General features: G+C 41.9%; 1 protein-coding gene across 6 annotated transcripts in view; it reads right to left on the bottom strand.

The window, feature by feature from the left end:
* The window catches only part of KCNH1 (potassium voltage-gated channel subfamily H member 1), a 176,311-nt gene extending 159,463 nt beyond the window's left edge, over nucleotides 1–16,848 (bottom strand). For 3 of the 6 annotated variants that reach the window (XR_010997606.1, XR_010997605.1, XM_068185777.1), the window contains exons 1-3: nucleotides 16,603–16,845; nucleotides 5,421–5,544; nucleotides 5,068–5,174 (exon numbers count right to left, since the gene is read on the bottom strand). Coding sequence is in view for 3 of the 6 variants with exons in the window: in XM_068185777.1 (XP_068041878.1) it covers nucleotides 5,068–5,174; nucleotides 5,421–5,544; nucleotides 16,603–16,675 (304 nt within the window). In the remaining 3 variants the exon portion in view is untranslated. Of the gene's footprint in view, nucleotides 1–5,067; nucleotides 5,175–5,420; nucleotides 5,545–8,625; nucleotides 8,894–16,602 lie in introns of those variants that run through there. The other 3 variants (XR_010997607.1, XM_068185782.1, XM_068185778.1) reach the window with 3 other exon arrangements.
* Between the last annotated feature and the right edge of the window lie 1,821 nt (nucleotides 16,849–18,669).

The following is an 18,669-nucleotide window of genomic DNA, read 5'->3' as shown; positions in this document are numbered from 1 at the left end:
AAATGTTTTGATAATTCAGCTGACATCTACACTGCCATTAATGAATGGGGCAAGTTTCCTGTAAGCAGCACAACCTCTGCATTACTTGATAATGTCTTAGTCAAACAGTCAGCAGACACATATTGTCCTGAAGGGAAACAGTCTAGCAGGATGGAAATAGAAACATGTGCCCTTTCACCACCAAATCCTACATGCAGCAATGCAGACAGCAGGCATTAAGTTACATTAACAACATGGCTGATCATTACAGCCACCCCTTTTAGAGTTTCACTTCTTCCCCAGGTACTCAGTATGAGATTCTTTCTCTCTATCCCACACAGACTAACAGTTTATCCAATGTCAAACTAGCAAACCAGCTGATGAGGTGTGATCAGAGAGAGTTTAGCAAGCCATTATACCCACACAGATTTTAACCAGGTGTTCAGAGAAGCCCATGACATTTGACCATTCAAGACCAAGAACAAAAATCTTCCTATAGACTCTAGCTTTGTGCAGAGTGTACCAAATGAGAACAGACCAACTCAGCCTGCAGCTCACCACTCTTTTAAAGAGTAAACCTTTAAAATACACTCCCACCACTTTTAAAGATGTTATCTTTGTGTCTTTTCTATCTGGTGCTGGGATGCCGTGGCACCTAATGCTTCTAAAGGTCAGATCTTTACATGCTAAGATAAGAAAAATCAATTTTAGTCCCCAAAGGTGGAATTTCTGTTCACAAGAGTTAGCCTATGACACTGAAACAGCACAGTAGAAAAGAAGGTTGAGCATACAGTCTTGTGCTGCAGTAGTGCTGGCATGGTTCACCTGATTCTGAGTTCTCTGAAGAATAGAACATAAGGAAGACACAGTAAAGTTTTGAGATCTTCTTTCCATTTACCCCAGGAAAAATACTTAAGAATTACTACTGGGAATTCTGTACATATTTGTGGAGATGACAGCAGGCCTTGCTTGCCAACACTTTTGAAGACAATGACTAATGGGAATTACCAGTTTTATGAGTCCAAAATATTTCATTCGACCTTGCTGAAGGTAACTGAAGTCACACAGATGGATTTCACAGGAGATGCAGGTGTGCACACTGCTTGAAAAATAATGGTGCTACACTGCAGTGAGAGGTCAAGGAGGATACATGTCACTTGACTCCAACACCCTCATTCTTTCCTGCTTCTCTTCCTATGCTACAATATGGGTTAGCAAAGGTTTCCATCTGGAAACACTACAGGCACAGCACACACAAGTATAAATGGGTTTAGATGGTTTGAACCAGTAACAGTTATGAGAAACTCTTTAGTGGTAGACAGTCACAGGTCTACCACCCTGAAGTGAATTTTGCTGCCTATAAATTAGGATGGGGTTGTTTGCTTTTGATTCTCTATAGAAAGCACTGATCCCAAAGATAAATGCAAGTAGAATCTACCAAATCACTATTTTAGGTTGATTTGTCATTCTCCAACATCTGCAGGCTTTCTAATACACTGGGGGAAGAAGGGAGAAGGAAGGAGGGGAGAAGATGGTGCACATGTTACAAATGAAAATTTTACAAATCAAATTATCAAATTTAAAAATACACACACACAAATATTCATGCTATTAAATTTGTTAAATGTTCAAGCACCCAGAAAACAGGGAAGTGAAGCCCAGCACAAATTGAAAATGCATCCCAGCCTTTGGGACTCTCACCATAATATGTCTACTCAGCAAAGAGCTACTGCTTTACCAAACTGCACTGCAGTGTGCAAAATAGTTACCTACAGCCAAGCTAGCATTCTGGCAAGCATTCTGCTGGTCCTATCAGTAGAGAACTTCTGAGACAAAAAAAAGGTGTCTTAACACTCTCTGCAGCACAGCTGCAGACCATAAGCAATGGGAATGCCTCTACTCAGACAAGGGACACTTGAAGACTCTTTCTAACTCTTGATGCACTTCACCTTTGACGAGTTCACCCCACTTCAAATATTCTTCCACTTAAGTAGGTCAAGTACTGCATAGAAAAAGGGGTTAGATTTCAATTGGACACCACCTCTTCAGGGGCAGATAAAAGCAAGTGAATTTTGAATTCTTACAAAAATTTACTTCATCAATAATGAAATAAGTGCATATAGAACAAGCCTGCTTTTGCACTGCTTGTATGCCAGGTCTGCATTGTAGATGAAACACAAAACAAAGAAAATCCAAGCTGAATTTATTCAGCCATTTTTAACTCATGAGACTGACCATAAAGTGCAAAAAGTTAACAAATGGCTGCCAAAGTCTCATAAGAAGTTAGATGTTTAAAACACAGCAATTCAGGTAAGGTAAGATATGACTAAGGCTAGATATAAAATATTTTCTAATACATGAGCTGTACCCTTCCTTGGAATAAGTTAATTTATCTCCACTGACTTCAGATTTAGTAATGTTTTAATTTTCCTATATAAAAATAAACAATACTTCCAGCATCACTGGGCGCTCACATCTAATTAAACAACGGAACTGAAGCTCTCATGTGAAATTACTGTCAGTCTTTCTGTTGTCATTTTGCAGTTCTGATTAAAGAAAGCTTTCACTTTGTCTCCTTCCAGGTATGTCAATGAATCCCCACTGAATGCAACTGGATGGCATCAAAGCAACAATGACAAAAATCTGGTGGCTATGCACCTGTTTGCTCTAATTGCTTCCAATTATCCTGAAGAAGCTCTGTATTTGGGGGAAGCAATTCTTCCAGAGAATAACAATGATTTTTACATATCTGCTAAGTTATCCAGGGCCTAGCCCAAGGAATCATCAAATCTCTATCACATCTTAATTTCAAGTTCTGAAAACAGGGAGTATAGTCACTTTTGGATGTGGGGAGGACTGGACAAAGCAAGGGTAGAGGCAGCATCCATAAATGCAAACATCATGAAGGCAGGAAATTGTATGTTGTTTCTAGAGTTAATACTGTGAACTGCAATGAAATTTGTGGATATATTACACCTATCAACAGCTGGATGGGGTATTCTTATCAGACAACCAAGTAAATACTAACACTGGGTCATCACCATGGAGAGTGCCATGTAAAAAAAAATGGCCTACCACTTCTAGTAGCATCATTAAATATCTCAATCTGCTTTGACAGGTAAGACCAGGGAATAATTGTTTCTCAGAGAAAGAAAAAAAATAGCTGCTGCTCCCAAAAGTACAAGATTGACTTGCACTACATACATCATTATTAACTCAAAACTCCTATTTTGTTTTCCTTTGTTCCTCCAAAAGGATAGAGACTGTACTGTTAAAACAGCCAGAATTACATTAAATGTGCAGGCTGTGGAAAATGTACCAATTATCCAACAACTCAAAACTGGGGAAAAAAATGCTATTTGTCATGTCTGTTAGTTTATAAGGAGGCAGTAGACAGGCAAAGAACAAGAAAAATCTATTTCCTTGGCTAATTTGAAAAAGAAAAATAGAATGAGGAAAGAACAGAAAGACCAAACAGAAGAAACAAAGAGCAGGAAAAAAGATGGCTAACAAAATTCAGGGTCCTTTCCCAAGCTTTCAAACTGAGAACTGGTTAGAACCTATCAGGTTCATTATCTGAACCATTGCCACAGTTGCAGGCAGAAGTAAGGTGACCACAAAGAAAAGGCCACTTAGCAGTCTGGGTGCTAAGTAACTGGTAAATAGGACAGTGTTTTTCTGTGATATGGCTTATATCAAGAAAAAGTTCCAGGATGTCCCCTTTTTGGTATTTTTCAGTTAAAACCCTCTAGTGTTATTAGTAAATCTCTGTAACGGTAGTTAATATATCTCAAAATCTGCAAATCTAACAAACATTAGGTGCTCTGCAGTTTGTTAAACTTGAAAGCAAGCCCTGTGCTTTCCTTTTTCCCATGCCTGTGACCCTCTGTGTACAGAGCAGAACCGTGGCAGCCTTTCGGCATGTCACACAACACAGCTACCGCACAGCTGCACTTCATTCGAGGCCACCTCTCCTCAGAGGAGCGCACAGCAGGGCAGGAAATATTCCTCACTCCACAGTTACTTTGCTTTAAATCTGCATAAAAAACAGAGAGGCCCCAGGCTCTACTGCAGGCCATATGCTGCAGCATGACAGAAGAGTAGCTGCATCGTCTCTTGGTGCCAAATCACTGATAACTAAGAGAGAATTCCAGACTCTCCTAGATCCCAGGACTGCAGCTTATTTACTTGGGTTTGGATGCATAGATGTGAGCTGCATATGGTCCCCGCGGCCACAAGCTGAGCTAGGAACAGAAATCAGCTTTTAGAAAATAGGTAAATATTGGAAGCAGGTAGACCTAGGAGGAAAGCAGCACGAAGCAGGGCCATAGAGACTGTGCATACAGGCAGTACCAGCTTCATTATTAGAAGGCAAAATTGTTAAGAACAAAATAAGTCAAAGAATGCAATTTTTTCAGATTAACATCTGGCTAGGCTGAAGACCTCAGTGTATTTGCACTTCAGGTGACATAGATTAAGTAGATGAAGTATTTTCATCTTCATTAAGTAGATGAAAATAAGTGCATTACATAGTCCACACTAGATGAGATACCAAGTTTGGGGCAAGTAGCTCATCTGCTGATATGTGCAGTTACAGACAGACTGAATTTCTTAGGAAAAAAAATCACATGCAAATTAAGGATTTTTTTTTTTGTCCAAAACAAAAGACATCTGAAAACATTAGAAGTAGTTCAGTTTCTAAAACAAAAGATGGGTTCTTTTTATTCCAAAATTACCATATACTGGCTTTGCTATATCAAGTTGTAAAAAACTAAGTCCTCTGTAGTGGAAGCTTGCCTAAACCTAGCTTGTGTACTACCATTGTTGATGGAATCTTCAGTGTTGTCTTAAAGCATCACAGACAAATTACTCTAAATGTCAGAACAAATTAGAAAGCTTCCTCTGCCTCCCTGAGTGACTTTCATCTCTAATGTTCTCATTTCTCCCTTTCAGATCAAGTGGCAGAACTGGGGCTTATTTAGCCCTAGATCAAGCACTGTCCTCCAGGGTGACAGAATTGCAGTTTACACTACAATTAAGAACAACTTTACACACCTACATTAATGAACAAACCAATTGACTACTTACTGTTTTTCTTGTACATCAAGATTTCAAAGGAGTTCATCTCATAGTTCTCAAATGTTTGTCGGACCTTGTCAATTGTATCTTTATCTGTCAGCTCTCCATACATAAAACTGCAAATAAATGGAGAAATGCAAGTCAGATACCAGACAAAGACACAAAGCCATTTGTTTACCCTGTAAAAGGGACCTATTTAGCAATGGCTCTTCTTTGATTTTGTTTCACCTGGAAAGCATATTTGACAGACGTAGCCCCAGGAGATAAAAGACAAAACTGGAATAAACAGATTACTTTTCTCCTCAAGCAACAGGCACAACACTACAAGCTATTTAACAGAAAATAAATCTGTTCTCAAATACCTGCAGGTGCTGCTTTTTTGCATAACTTCTGCTCTGTGATATCCTGATAACTTGCAAAATCCATCGTTGCTGTACACAATGGGCCAATCCACAATCTGGGCATTACCCAAGACAAAATTAGTATCTGTTTGAAAAAACACATCAGTTAGACATTAGTCAAAGCTACAGTTGCATTAGGAGAAATACTCATTACAGAACACAATCTCAACTGCTCAAGCCCCTGCACACTTTTCCCAGATATCATTTCCACCGCAGTCAACAGGATTATTCCTGGTTTTAAGTAAATTTTTATTTTTAAAGAAGTGTTAATTACTCAGAGCATAAATAAAACACATGATGGTTAGGCAAGTAAAATTAATCTCTTGACTGAGGACAGATCCACCAAACTGTTACCCTTTGTGCCACATGGACTGATCCACATGACACTCAGTTTGAATGTGAACCCTCTTCCAGGTGGCCAAACCAACACATGAGCAATACTTCTCCTCCCTGAATGCAGACACAGGGGCTCCTCTCAACACTGCCTTCACTGCTGGCCACGCAAGCTCGAATACTTGTGTACAGCACAGCACTCCAAACTAAGGGCTAGCAATTACACTAGTAGAAGGAACTCCTTGTTTGCAATACAAGCCAGAAGTGGATTCAATCAGTATGAAGAAAACAAAAGAAAAAAAAAATTCTAAGCAGGATTCATGCCTCCATTCTTTCTGGGGCTGTGCATGCCACATTTTTTATGATTGCCAACTCAAACCTACACCTGTGCCAAGACAGACAGTGGTGCTGCTCCCTGGGCATTGCCAGGCAGCAGGAGATGGTGGCTCCTGTCACAGCTGCAAAAACCCTCTGGCTTTTGGAAGAAAGGCTGGGCAGTCACATGGGATCAAGAGGCACTCATTTTTAAGGAAAGCCCTTATAGTAGTCCACCACACTGTCTGCTTTTCAGTATCAACTCGCAGCTGCTCACACATCCATAGACCTCATTAATGCTTCTTCCAACCAAATGACATTTTACCTATTAATTGCAGAGAGTTTAGTTTGTTTAAACTTCCCCTTTCAAAATATTTCACCCCAAACTTCAAGTGGGTTTAAATAAAGCAGTCCTGTACCTGGCTAAATCCACTGCCCAATTCCACAAGCGTGATTAAGTGCATTTTTATACACTCTTTAGAGTGAAATCCACCAGTAATATAATTTCAGGATATTTTAGCTGCTTTGTTTCTCACAGCCCCTTTTAAATACCATGGGTTTTGCTTAGTTGAAGCACTTTCTCCCCAAAAAGTACACCTCTTTTACCCCTTCCTACAAATAAGTAAGCCAAGTCATTTCTCACTGCTAAAGCAAGTGCTTTTGAGTGTCTATTATAAACACTACATTAGACTGTGTTTGGATATTTTAAAATTTCATCAGGAAGTACAAAAAATGACCAAAAAAAAAAGGCAAATACAAATGTTAGGCAAGGTCCTGCCCTGATCTGAATAGTGTTATTCCATGCATGAATTGCTTAAGAATTGCTTCTGCCTTCCCTTCTCAAAAGGTAACTTTCCCTTCTCTCTACTTCCTAAAGAGCTCCTGTTAAGAATTTGCCTGCCTTTCACACTTAAACCTTACTGTCTTCAGAAAAATAATCTCTTCATTTTTTTTCATTGAAGGCTATATAGGACACATTTCTGATAACCATCACTGTGATAATGCTACTTTTATCTAGCCTGGCAAGGCTTCTGTGAGTTACAAAAATGCTCTTGTCTCCTATTTACAGGAGAAAACAAAGCCCTAAATCCTCAAGGGATTTAAGCTCCAAAAGTTGAGACTGCAACAGTCTAGTCCCTAGATGCCCAGCTCTCAAGGACTTGGGAGCTGGAAGCTCTGTGAGCAGTGTTGGAGAGGAGAACTGAAAAACTTTAGCATAGCAAATAGAAATCTGACCAAGTTAAACCACAGGAAACAATTAAAATGGGGGATATTTTAGGTTGGTTTTTTCCCCCTTTCCCATGTTTGTTACAATACCTAATATTTTAACATAAGCCCAGTTCTCACAGTTAATAGTTGATTCTTTGCCATTATTGCAGGAGCTGAAGAATCACATTCCGACCTATGTTTTGGCCCAGCAAAGCCCGATTTTTTTGGCCTGACAGTTTCCAAAGGATGCATAGAGAACATGCACACATTTCTCTCCCTCGACAGCAGTTTGGACATTCTCCTAAAAGATGTAGTCTACCTTAGAGCAGTGAAAGCTCAGCCATTATTTCAGCTCTTGAATGACTGTTCTAATCATCAAGCTACCACAGTGAAGAGATGTCAACATCCTCACCACATGAGTTTTTAAGTCAGTATGACTTGGCTGTTTTATTTTATGCACCCCTATTAGTCAACACTGGATGAGCCTCTCTAGCATGTAGAGGTACAATCTTTCATGAGAGTCCAGGCTGAGTTTAGTAGTGAGTTAGAAGTAAGCTGAGATTGTTATGTACCCATAAAGCTTTAAAGGAAAAATTTTGCACAACTATCAAAACAAAGAACAAGTCAGAGATTTTTATGATCCCGTTGTTTCATAAGTGTCTCTCCCTTCTAGCTAATTCCAACTTCATGCATCTTGACCTTTCTTTGATCTAGGCTTTACATAGCTGACAAACACACCTCATTTCTTCAGAAGTGTCTCTGACAACACTGTTTGGCCTGTGTGAATGCTGGCAAGACACAGCATAAAATAAGGACTCCCACTTATAACTTCACTGCATAGCTTGTTCTGACAGACAGCCCAGAAGTAGAAGGGCTGTCCTCATTGCTATCACTTACATTCAATTGTGCTGACATCCTTGACAATGTGCTGCTTGAGGACAGCTCATAATCTGGTAATTTTTGCTAACATAAGAAAATACTGAATAATATCCACTGAGGCAAATACTGTCATTCCATCTGCAGGGACACAGGGTCCCAGAGACCAGGAAGCAGCTGTGTCTTTGTTACACAACAAGCATGAGGGATGCTCTAGTGAACTCTTCGTATCACAGAGCAGAGACTCTCAGGGACTCACAAGTGGGTCAGCAAGACCAGGAAAGGAGTTGGCCAGAGGAAGACCATGAAGAAATCCACTGCTAAATTCTCTTCAAATACAGGGATGAAATGGACATAATAGTAATAGCAGCAGTATCAAAACTATTTAGTGACTTGAAGCACTTCTTTCAAAGGACTCGGTGAACTCCCCTACCTGGAAATCAGTTTCTATCACAATGGCAACCGTGTTAGAAGTATTGCCTGGCCCAAGAAGAAGCAGTAAGTGTCACTGGCCCTTCTTATGAACTCTAAGAAGACATGAACTAGAACTGGAGAGGGCAGGCTCATATAAAAGACCTGGGTTTCTGGCTTGTGTTGCATTTGGCACAGTCTTAACAAGACCATTGGGAGGCAAGGAAATATGCAGAGGTGCAGCACAGAGCACAATGTGCTGCAGAAACACAGGTAAGAGCTGTAGCATTACAAAGGCAGCACAATTACTTGCATGAACAGGGCAAGCTTCTGCAGCATGGGTTACTTTGTGAAGTGCATCACTTCAAATTTTCAAGCCTGCATTTTCTCCAGATTAGCTCTGCTCACTGCTGTATACCCACGTCAGCATCTACACACTCTAATGTCAGATCCAGTTTGGGTTATCACTTTAAAGTAGACATGGCCACTTAAAAGCAACAAGAAAAACATTTTAGCTCCTTCCAAAAGGTAAGAATGGATTTCACTCAGTCACTGAAACCAGTACTTTCCTCCACTCAGAAAAAAGACCATCACAGAAGAATCAGAAAATGTCTTTCTAAATAACCTTGGTCCTTTTAACAGTAACAATCGCAGGTGTCTAGAGCAGCCATCTTACCAAAACTACTCTATCTACTGAATCCTACTGTTACATATAGTACTTTGTTTAACCAAAACTGCCCATCAGCTGCCAGAATTCCTGTAGATAAGCTGCACTCACAGACATTTATCTGACCAGGACTAACTGACTAAGGAGTGGTCACATCCTTGCATGAACATGGAGCAAGTTACTGAAATATTTCCCCCCACCATTCATTGCCCTGCACAGCTACATATTCTCTCCCACTACATCCCAGCCTCTCCTGTGACATGGATCTTGCCAAGATCCATGAGATCCTTCACCTCTTTCCAGAGGCCAGCACACTGGTTCTACCTTCCCTGTCCCACCAGTGATGCACAGGTCGGCATCACTGGGAAACAGTGGTAGAAGGTCAGAGATCAACAGCCAAACATATTCCCACAGCACAGCCAGACACACTCCCACACTGAAGGTGCTCCCTCATTGCACAGAGGAAGCTGAGGGGAAACCTCTGCCCAGGCAGTTCAAGTGTAGACCTCAGTAACAAAAGAGGCCGGTGCCCACTGCACTTTGCCTATTTGGGTCCGTCAAATCCCCCATAGTGCTTGGGTTTGTGTAGTGCACAAATGGGATTTAAATATATTAATCTGTTTTCCCACAGTACATTTCATCATACAAATACAATACTCAAAAGGTTTGTTCCAAATTTATTCCCCCCTGAGTAAAAGGAGAACCAGGCTCAGCATGGTGGGAAGACCTGCTCCTCACTAAACTTGCTTGTTCTCCCACGAGAGAGGAGAGAGAGACAGAGAGAAGAAGGGGAAGGGGAGGAGGAAGAGGAAGGGGAAGGGGAAGGCGAAGGAGAAGGCGAAGGAGAAGGCAAGAATTGCCCTCCTCATCTGAGACCACAGCCTCCCTCATGCTGGTTATTGAAACTAGCAGGTCTTTTTTTATCCTGTCTCAAACTACAAACTATTCCCATGGATCTTCAGGGGAGCAAACCTAGTTCTTTAGCATTACCAAGCACAAACCACTTCTATAGCAGAACTGAAAGAACTGCACATCACGTGTGTTTCTTACCCTACCTGTGGAACAGGAGTGGAAGATACAGCTACTGCTGCCTGAGCTGTGCCCAGAACAGCAGAGATGCCGTGTCACAGCCAGTGTAAGAAATGTGCAGCAGGTATAAATCATGTGCCACTGTCATAGCAGTAAAGATTGTCATACAGCTTAAGGACAAGGGACACGTGGTATTTACAAACTTGTGACTTTGCATAACAAACAGCATCATTTGGATACTGGGGAAAAAAAAGATTGCTTCATTTCTAATTTCTTCCCAGAGCATAGAAATCAAACATTGTGTATAAGTAGGCCTGTCAAAATTGCTAACAAAGGACAGGTATGTATGAATTTTTGCTCATGTTTAGTATTAGCTTTGAAAAAAAAGAAAAAGTAAACCAGAAGCACTTAGTCACGCTGATTAGTTACATTGTTCAGATGTAACTTCTGAGATCAAAATATGGCCCTAAGTCGGTTCAAATAAGTCACACTGAATTTCAAGTATTTATTCAATCCTTTCTTTGCACACATGTGATTTGAGACTTGCACTTCAGGGACCAACCACATTTTCATCTTAACAGAAGTGGTGTAACTGTAGTCAGAGCAAGTACAGACATGTTCAAATGACAGAAAGACTATTCATATGGTAAATAAAAATAATAAGGAATAATTCTGCTCTTCCACCCACATCCTCCTGTGGAAGCCAGTGGTGTTGCACAAATACTCAAGTTCACTCAGTATCTCCTTGCATTCATTCCTACAGTGGAAGTGTTTCAGTGCTTAAATATCCCATTGAACAACTTGATCTCTCTATAGGATAATGATATAGTGGCCACAAAATCATCCATCCTTAATATTGAGGTCAAATTTTTTAAGCTCACTGTAATACAGAAAACATAAACCCCTATTGATAGGTTCATTTGGGCTGTTTTATAAAAGTTTTATATGACTATTCATTTAATTTCCAAAACAAAATGGATTTAAAAGTTCCTTGGTTGCTACAGCATGAACACAATTCCCTAAATACAGACATTTCATGTTTATCCAAAAATTACTTACACTGTCATGTGTACACCAGAGCAAAGTGCAAGAGCAAGTCGAAAAGAATTACTAAAAAATTTATATCATCAGTCTTTCCGCAAATAACAAGAGTGACTCTAACTAAAGCAACAACTTCAACTGAGTCACTTTAAATCATTACAGAAAATGAATGCTAATTGCAGCCAGCAGAATAGACAAAAAACTACCTTTTCCATCTCAACATTCTTACTTTGCATTGTTATAGAATACATTTCATGGTAGGCATCTACCATGAGAAAAGTTTAAATTGAAAATTATGCATCCTTCTAACACTTGTGGCTATAAAATCTCCATAATTATCTATATTTTTAAAAATAAAATATATTACTGCAAAATAATGGAAAAAGAATAGCTGAAATAGCACCAAAATTGTGCCAAAGGTGTCATATGTATTTTATGGATAGCATGATTTGTCTTCTCTCCTTGAAGTACTGTCCATATTGAGAAACTTTAAAAATCCAACACAACTCCCCCCAAAAAAAACCTAAAAATAAACACTAAACCACAAATCCCACAATATTTACACTCATGATGTTAGAATGAGATAATTAGATGATTTTCAGAAATGAGAAAGTTCATCAGTTTGGTAAGAGTCAGACATTGCACCACTGTTATTAAAGGAAAAAAGCACTGTTTAGCAGTGAGAGTTCATCATTCAGCTGGTCAGGGGGGTTGTTTTTCTGATCCCATATGATCTGAATACTAATCCAGAAAAGGCATACTTTAGTTGCATCAATTATGAGTCTTTCTTTAGTTTAAAGAAGCCATTTGATTTACTGATTATAACCTTAAAAATATTTGAGACAAGACCTAACTCCCCACTCTCTTTTGTCTCTGAATTACAAAAATGCATTAACAATTCTCCAATGAATGGGTTTCATTAAGATTTGTTTTATAATCTTGTTCTAGGATTTAATGTAAAACTGGATTGATACATTGAATTATTACAGGAGAATTTCTTGAGCTCTCAGAACATTAATTTTAAAGCACATTACCTGTCATCTCTGCGCTGTACATTTTTTTCCTTACTATCTATAAAAGTAATTTTAACCAAATCAGGTCGTACATTCCTAAAAGCATAAAGGCACACATTCAAAACTAGACTTCTGGCCTAGTAAAAGCCAGCAATAAAAAAAAACATTTTACATTGAATTCCAGTGATACTGAGAAAAAAAGATTGTCAATAGTAAATACATATTTCAACCTACTGATCAACTGTGTGAAAAGCACGGATGAAAATATATGTCTCCACAGTTGCTAACATGGGAAAGAAGGAAGATTAGGAAGCAATAAAACCCATTGTTTCATTCTCTTCTGGGAAAATGTCCTTAACACAGAACATACAAGCTGTCCTCTTGCAGTTTCTGAAGGTCTGCTGTTTTCATTCCTCATTCTCCATTAAGTTTCCTTTGCATTTTTCTCTGGCTGAACACAAAAACAGTCTTTTCAGTTTCGGAAGTGTTTACATTAAAGTTAATTTCTCTCCTAGGTCTCAGATGATGGTACAAGGTTAGCATGCCCAGGGTGCAAAATGTTTATCGTACTGGGACTTTATAGCCTGCAATGAAAGCAATGCCATAAATCATGCAAATGTCTGTTATACTCAAGATCTATGTCTGAAGGTGCTTTTTCTTTCCCTCTACAGGGAACTCTCTGCATTCCTCATCAAAAGATGCAGGTTTGCTTCCATAACTGATGTCTCCTTAGTGTGTTCCTAGGGGATTTTGTGAAAGGAAAATTAAATTCACAGAAGCCTTATGCCTTCTAACTTATCCTTCTTCCAATCTCCTTATTTTGTCCATAAATCAGAAAAGTACCTGTGACTTCCACTGAAATTCCAAAGCCGTGTAAACACAGCACTTACTTTTGCCATCCTTATACATGCACAACTATCACACATCTCAATGAGAATTCTGACCAAGGAAGGACTGAAGAATTTGGATGGCATTTACATAAATAAAATATATTTTTATCTCCAGATATTGATAAAGCACTGGAATATCACAAATAACCACATCCTCTACAATAAGCTGCACCAGTTGACTTGGGTTCCCTGGCCACGATCCAGGTTTATAACTGTTATTACAGTGTTTGTATACTGTGGATGTATTACATTACCAAGAAAAACATTAATATCACATTAGCAGTACCCATCAGGGGCGAGTGATTCTTTATATACTGCACTGTGTTACAGCATGGGCTCATTTTCTGTCCCACTGGGTGTTCTGGTCTTTAAATATTTCAATGCTTCAAAGAAATTTTTGTCAGCCAACTACTGCATGCAACGTTTATTTTTCTAGCTCTGCATGGCTAGTATAGAAACACAGATTTTAATCATTAAATACAAGATTATTGGAATTACGGTGTCCCTCATTTCAAAGAAGGACAAACCTTAAGCTCACACTTCAAGCAGAAGGTCTTTGTGTGAGAAGAAATCACGGAGGACCAGACAAGCTCCACAGGTCTAGGAAGATGACATGTTGCATGCTCTTTCCTGTGTGTGCTATCTACAGCCAGCCCATCCTCTCTTTACTCCAGTGTGTGGGAAGGAAATCCTTTGCAGCTCTAACCCTGCACAGCTCTTTCGGCTGGTATTCAGTGCATGAGAACCTGTCTCAGTTGACTTGCAGCCTGTGAAGAAGCTCTCATTCCTAATAACTCTGAAGCAGACAACTCAGACCAAAGGAGCTGGAGGTGAGTCTTGCTACAGAAGGTGTGCTATAAACATGAGCCAAATTTTAACCCTAATGGAAAAAAACTTGAACTTGCATGTCTGCATCCACTGCTACTACCTTTTGCCACAGAATTTGCATCAGCTCACCAGCCCCACATCTAACATGAAAAGCTGTCCAAAGAATTCCTGTTAAAGCTACTGGTAAAATAACGGTGTAATTAGTGCTGTCCTTAGAGCAATGCTTGCAAAAGAGGCTGCATGCCCATTCCTTTGTTATCACCATATAGCCCCTTCCACTGAGTTAACACCCCCTGCCCCAAAACACTCTTTCCTCAGTCCACCTGTGACTGATGATACCCATATCATGTACAAGTTCCTTCACGTGAAGCACTTAGTACATTATTTCTATTCAGTGACAAAATTCCTCTCTTTCAAAGGGAATTCTCCACAAATTAGGAGCACTCCTATATCTGTATCAACTCAATATCTGTTGGCACTACTCAATTTGCTTGCACGTGCCAGCAAATACAAGCTTGACAACAAGCCCAAGGTTTATTGGGCACATCCCAAATGGCATAGACAGCTTCATTGTGGGTCACATTACTACCCAATTGAATGAAACCAAGAAAGGGGAGCCAAACCTCAAGCTTTATGGGCCCATTTAAGCACTCATCCTGTGGGCATCCCAAATCATCTCAATGGCCAAGTAGGCAGGACAAGATGAGAAAAGGCATGTTTCCATACTGCCCCTGTGCTGGTCAGCACAGCCTGGCTTCAGCACGAGAGAAAGGAGTCTATCTTTGTCTTTTCAAACAGACTAAGGTTAGAAAAACTGATTCATCCAACATTGGTATGTGACAGCACCACATTTCCAGCAAAGCTGGATTTGGTCCAGCAAAAACTTGAAGGCACATCACAGAAGAAATAGGGTTCAAAACCTCAGTCAATTCCCTGAGCTTATCCTAGTATGTCTGAACTGTGCATCGCTTCCTACCAAGCTTAACCTAAAAACTTGTATTGATTACAGCCCTCAGGACTTGCTGAGCTTTTGGAAATGGAGTGCTGCCATTCTACCTGTGCTGTCTAGCACCACGCTCTGTTATGACACCTTCTTAATAATGGGGGGAGAGGAAGAAACAGAGCATAGCTTCTGCAGCATGATTCCCCCTATCTCCAAGCCTCAATTGATTTATTGCATCGAGGCTTTGGCACTGAAAGCCAAAAGAGGAAATTGGTTTTTAATGAAGAAAATAATCTACAAAGTTGAAACAGTTTTGAGAAAAACCTTCAATAACTGTTGTTGGAAGATTAGAGAAGCAGCCTGAATGTGATGACATGTAACATTCATTTTAAAAGACGTAAAAAAAATAAGAGGGCAAGATTCACTGTAAGACTGGAGAGCAATTTTTTCAGGAATGCAGCCTCCAACCCCCTCCCTTCTACAGGAAAGTTGCAGAGAGAAATAACATATAAAAAGAGCCTCACAATTTTATGTGAAAATATGGTCTTATCAAAGGCTAGTTCTCCAATAATACTGCCCAATTAAAAAATTTTGAAAATTATTATTGGGATCATTTGAGCTTTTAGCTGCTTATCAAGAGGGTTAATAGTCTTTGCCTTATCAGAACAAACTATGTTTTTAATTAATTAACTCGTCTTCAAAAGGAGCTTGATCCTCATATTCTCAACCATACTACAAGTTCTTAATCCCTGATGTAACCCCATTGAAGTCACTAGAAGCATTAAAAACGGCACAACCTAGGCTCGGGGCTTTAAAAGAAATGTACATGCCTAGGTTAAACAAATCCATGAATGTTTGCATGGTCGCCGGCTTACAGAGGGAGCAGCTTTTGGTACGTCCCTAAGTGAAAGAATCTGGATAGCATTAATACATATTTGCATGCAATTGTGAAATTCGAGGCATTTTCCACTCCACAGTTTTCCAAGAGACAGACCTGGTTACAGTGTATGAGGAATAAAAAAAAAAAAAAAAAAAAAAAAAAAAAAAAAAAAAAAAAAAAAAGTGAAAGAAAAAAAATCTGCCCTCAGCCCTTAAAATGGCAAACTCTCTCCTCACTTATGACAAACCTTCCCTTTCAACTCGGCCAGGCAGCCCTGGCCGATGCCCCGATGCCCCCGCACCGGGCTCTCCCAGCCCAGGGACCATCTTGAATCCCCACACCTCCTCCGGGTCCGGAGCCCCCGCCGCTCGCCGGACGCCCCGAGCCCCCCGCCCCGGGCCGGGCGCTGCCCCCGCTCGCCCCCGGGGCACGGATCCCGGCCCGCCGCGGGCACGGCGCGGCTGCCGGGGCTGGCTGGGCGCTCGCCGTGCCGGCGCACCTGCAGCCCGAGCCCCGCCGCTCGGGCCGGGGGCTCTCGGCAGGAACCGGGCGGCGCAGCCGGCTCCGGCTCCGGCACCTGGATGCGCCGCTTCGGCGGAGCCGCCCGGCAGCGGCCGGGGTTCTGCGCCCTCTGCCCGGCGCTGTCCCCGTCGAGGACGCGGCGGGCTCCTTGTGGTCGGCGAGAGCTCGCCCCCGCTGCCTCCTTACCGTTAGACCTTCGCACGATGTTCTCCAGGAACGTGTTCTGAGGCGCCACCAGCCCTCGCCTTCCCCCGGCCATAGTCGCTCAGCGGGAGCGCAGCGCGGCGCGGAGGCTCCACTCAGGGCCGCGCCGACCCGCGCTCTGCCGCGCCGCCGCCCGCCCGCCCCGCGCGCCTCATGCCCCCGCCGGGACCGGCACCAGCGGCTGTGCGGCACCGCCGCCGCCGCCGCCTCCCGCGCACCGCAGCCCCGCGCCGCCGGCCCGCCCCGCAGCGACCCCCGCCGGCCGCCGCCGCGCCGCAAGGCCGGGGCTGCAGCGCCATCGTCTGGGGCCGGCGCCGCGCCGCGCCGCGAGCCCCGGGAGCGCTCGGCCCGTCCGCGGAGGACAGCGCCTTCCGCCGGCCTCTTCCCCCGCTCAGGGGCGGCTACCGCTGTGCTCGACCCCTCGCCGGCGCGCCCCGGGGGATGAGAAACGCGGAGTGTTTAAAGACTGCTCACAAACTCCGGGCAGCCGCTCTCTCGGCGGCGGAGGCACACCCATATCCCACACCGGGTGGATCGCCGCGAAGCTCCGGAGCGTTTGCTCGCCGCCCTCATCCCGGGTCGCGCTTCACGCTTGCCTGCGATGATTTCTGTTAGAAGGCTACTTAGTATTAAGTGGTCAAACTGATTTACAGCTCCGTGGAGGCAACGAGACAAACTGTTTAAGTATAACCTTTGACAGGTCTTGAACTCTTTGAGATATTTAACTGACATCAAGTTTTCATTCAGAAATTAATTGACTTTGTTGCCCCGTACCAATCTATCAGTAAATGGAAAATACTCAGATCTTTTAAATTTAAAAGGCATATTTTTTCTTGCTGGTACTGGCATTTACTTGCTGTAATGCCTCATTAAGTGTAACACCTCCAGGCTCTGCAGCTCAAGGCATATTGGAGGCACGGAGAGTGTGTTTCTGCATGTTCATGTGCTTGAGGAAAAGCTATTCCTCACAGCGTGAACAAATAAAGTATGGCGAACACGATGGCCTGTGTCAGCCAGGATTTTTAACCACTACCACTGCTCTCACAGAATTCTGGCACTGCCCAGCTTGCTCTCTCCTGGGTAAGGCTTGGGCCAGGACCACAGGCACCACCGGGAGCCACAGTCAGCTCCAGCACAGCCACGCACATGATCCGATTCAGCCACGCAGTGTGACCAGTGACTGTGACACCACACTGCCTGAGAAGTCTGATCTCCCTGCCACCAGCCCCCTACAGCATTTTTACATGAAGAGTGTGACACTCGAGGGGTGAAGGCAGGTGACGATTTCATTGCAGCAGCAGCTACAGATCGAGTCCCTGAGCATCCTAGTGCCAGCAGTCCCTCACACAGCTGGGCACCTGGGCAACTCCTAGAGCCCCTGTGCGCCAGCCCAGCTGCCAGGCAGGAATTAGCTGCGCCACAGAAACCTCTTTTAAACTGGTGATTAGCTGTATGCTGGACACCTGCATTTGCTGCCAAACAGAGGCAGGTTAGAAGAAAAAAAATTCAAGTGCCTGAAGCTGCAAAAAGGTCACTAACTGTCCCTGAAATGTTGGGGTTTAAAAGAGCCCATAGAAGCATTTATTTGCATCTTTACACATCTAAGTATTCCTAACAACCATCCATGTGAGAAATGGATTTACAAAGAATTTTTAAAACTTGACAGAAAGTTCATATAGTTTTGTATATTTGTATATAAACACTGAAATAAGGTGTGTTTATTTAGGAAGGAATAGAGATAACATTGTTGAGAGATTGAACTAGAAATAAGTTTTAATAAATTTTAAAATACATTTTTGTAAAAAGACTAGATATCTTAGAGAGTTAGAACTTTGAAAGATATATTGTAATAAGACTGTAGTGTAAAAATATAGGTGATTAGTGTTAGAAGTGATAGCAGCATAGTTTAGTAAAAGCTAATAGGCTGAAAAACATTTATAAAGTATTGTAACCAGAAAATAGGCTAGCTTCTGATGGAATAGCATTGAGTTTTACATCTCTTATGTCTCACCCTTCATCGATACTGATAACAGAATAAAATCTTTTACA

Source organism: Anomalospiza imberbis, chromosome 3 (assembly GCF_031753505.1).
Source record: "Anomalospiza imberbis isolate Cuckoo-Finch-1a 21T00152 chromosome 3, ASM3175350v1, whole genome shotgun sequence".
In the NCBI taxonomy this organism is placed as follows: Eukaryota; Metazoa; Chordata; class Aves; order Passeriformes; family Viduidae; genus Anomalospiza; species Anomalospiza imberbis.
Note: the sequence above shows the minus strand (reverse complement) of the source record. Positions and strands in the feature narration are given on the sequence as shown.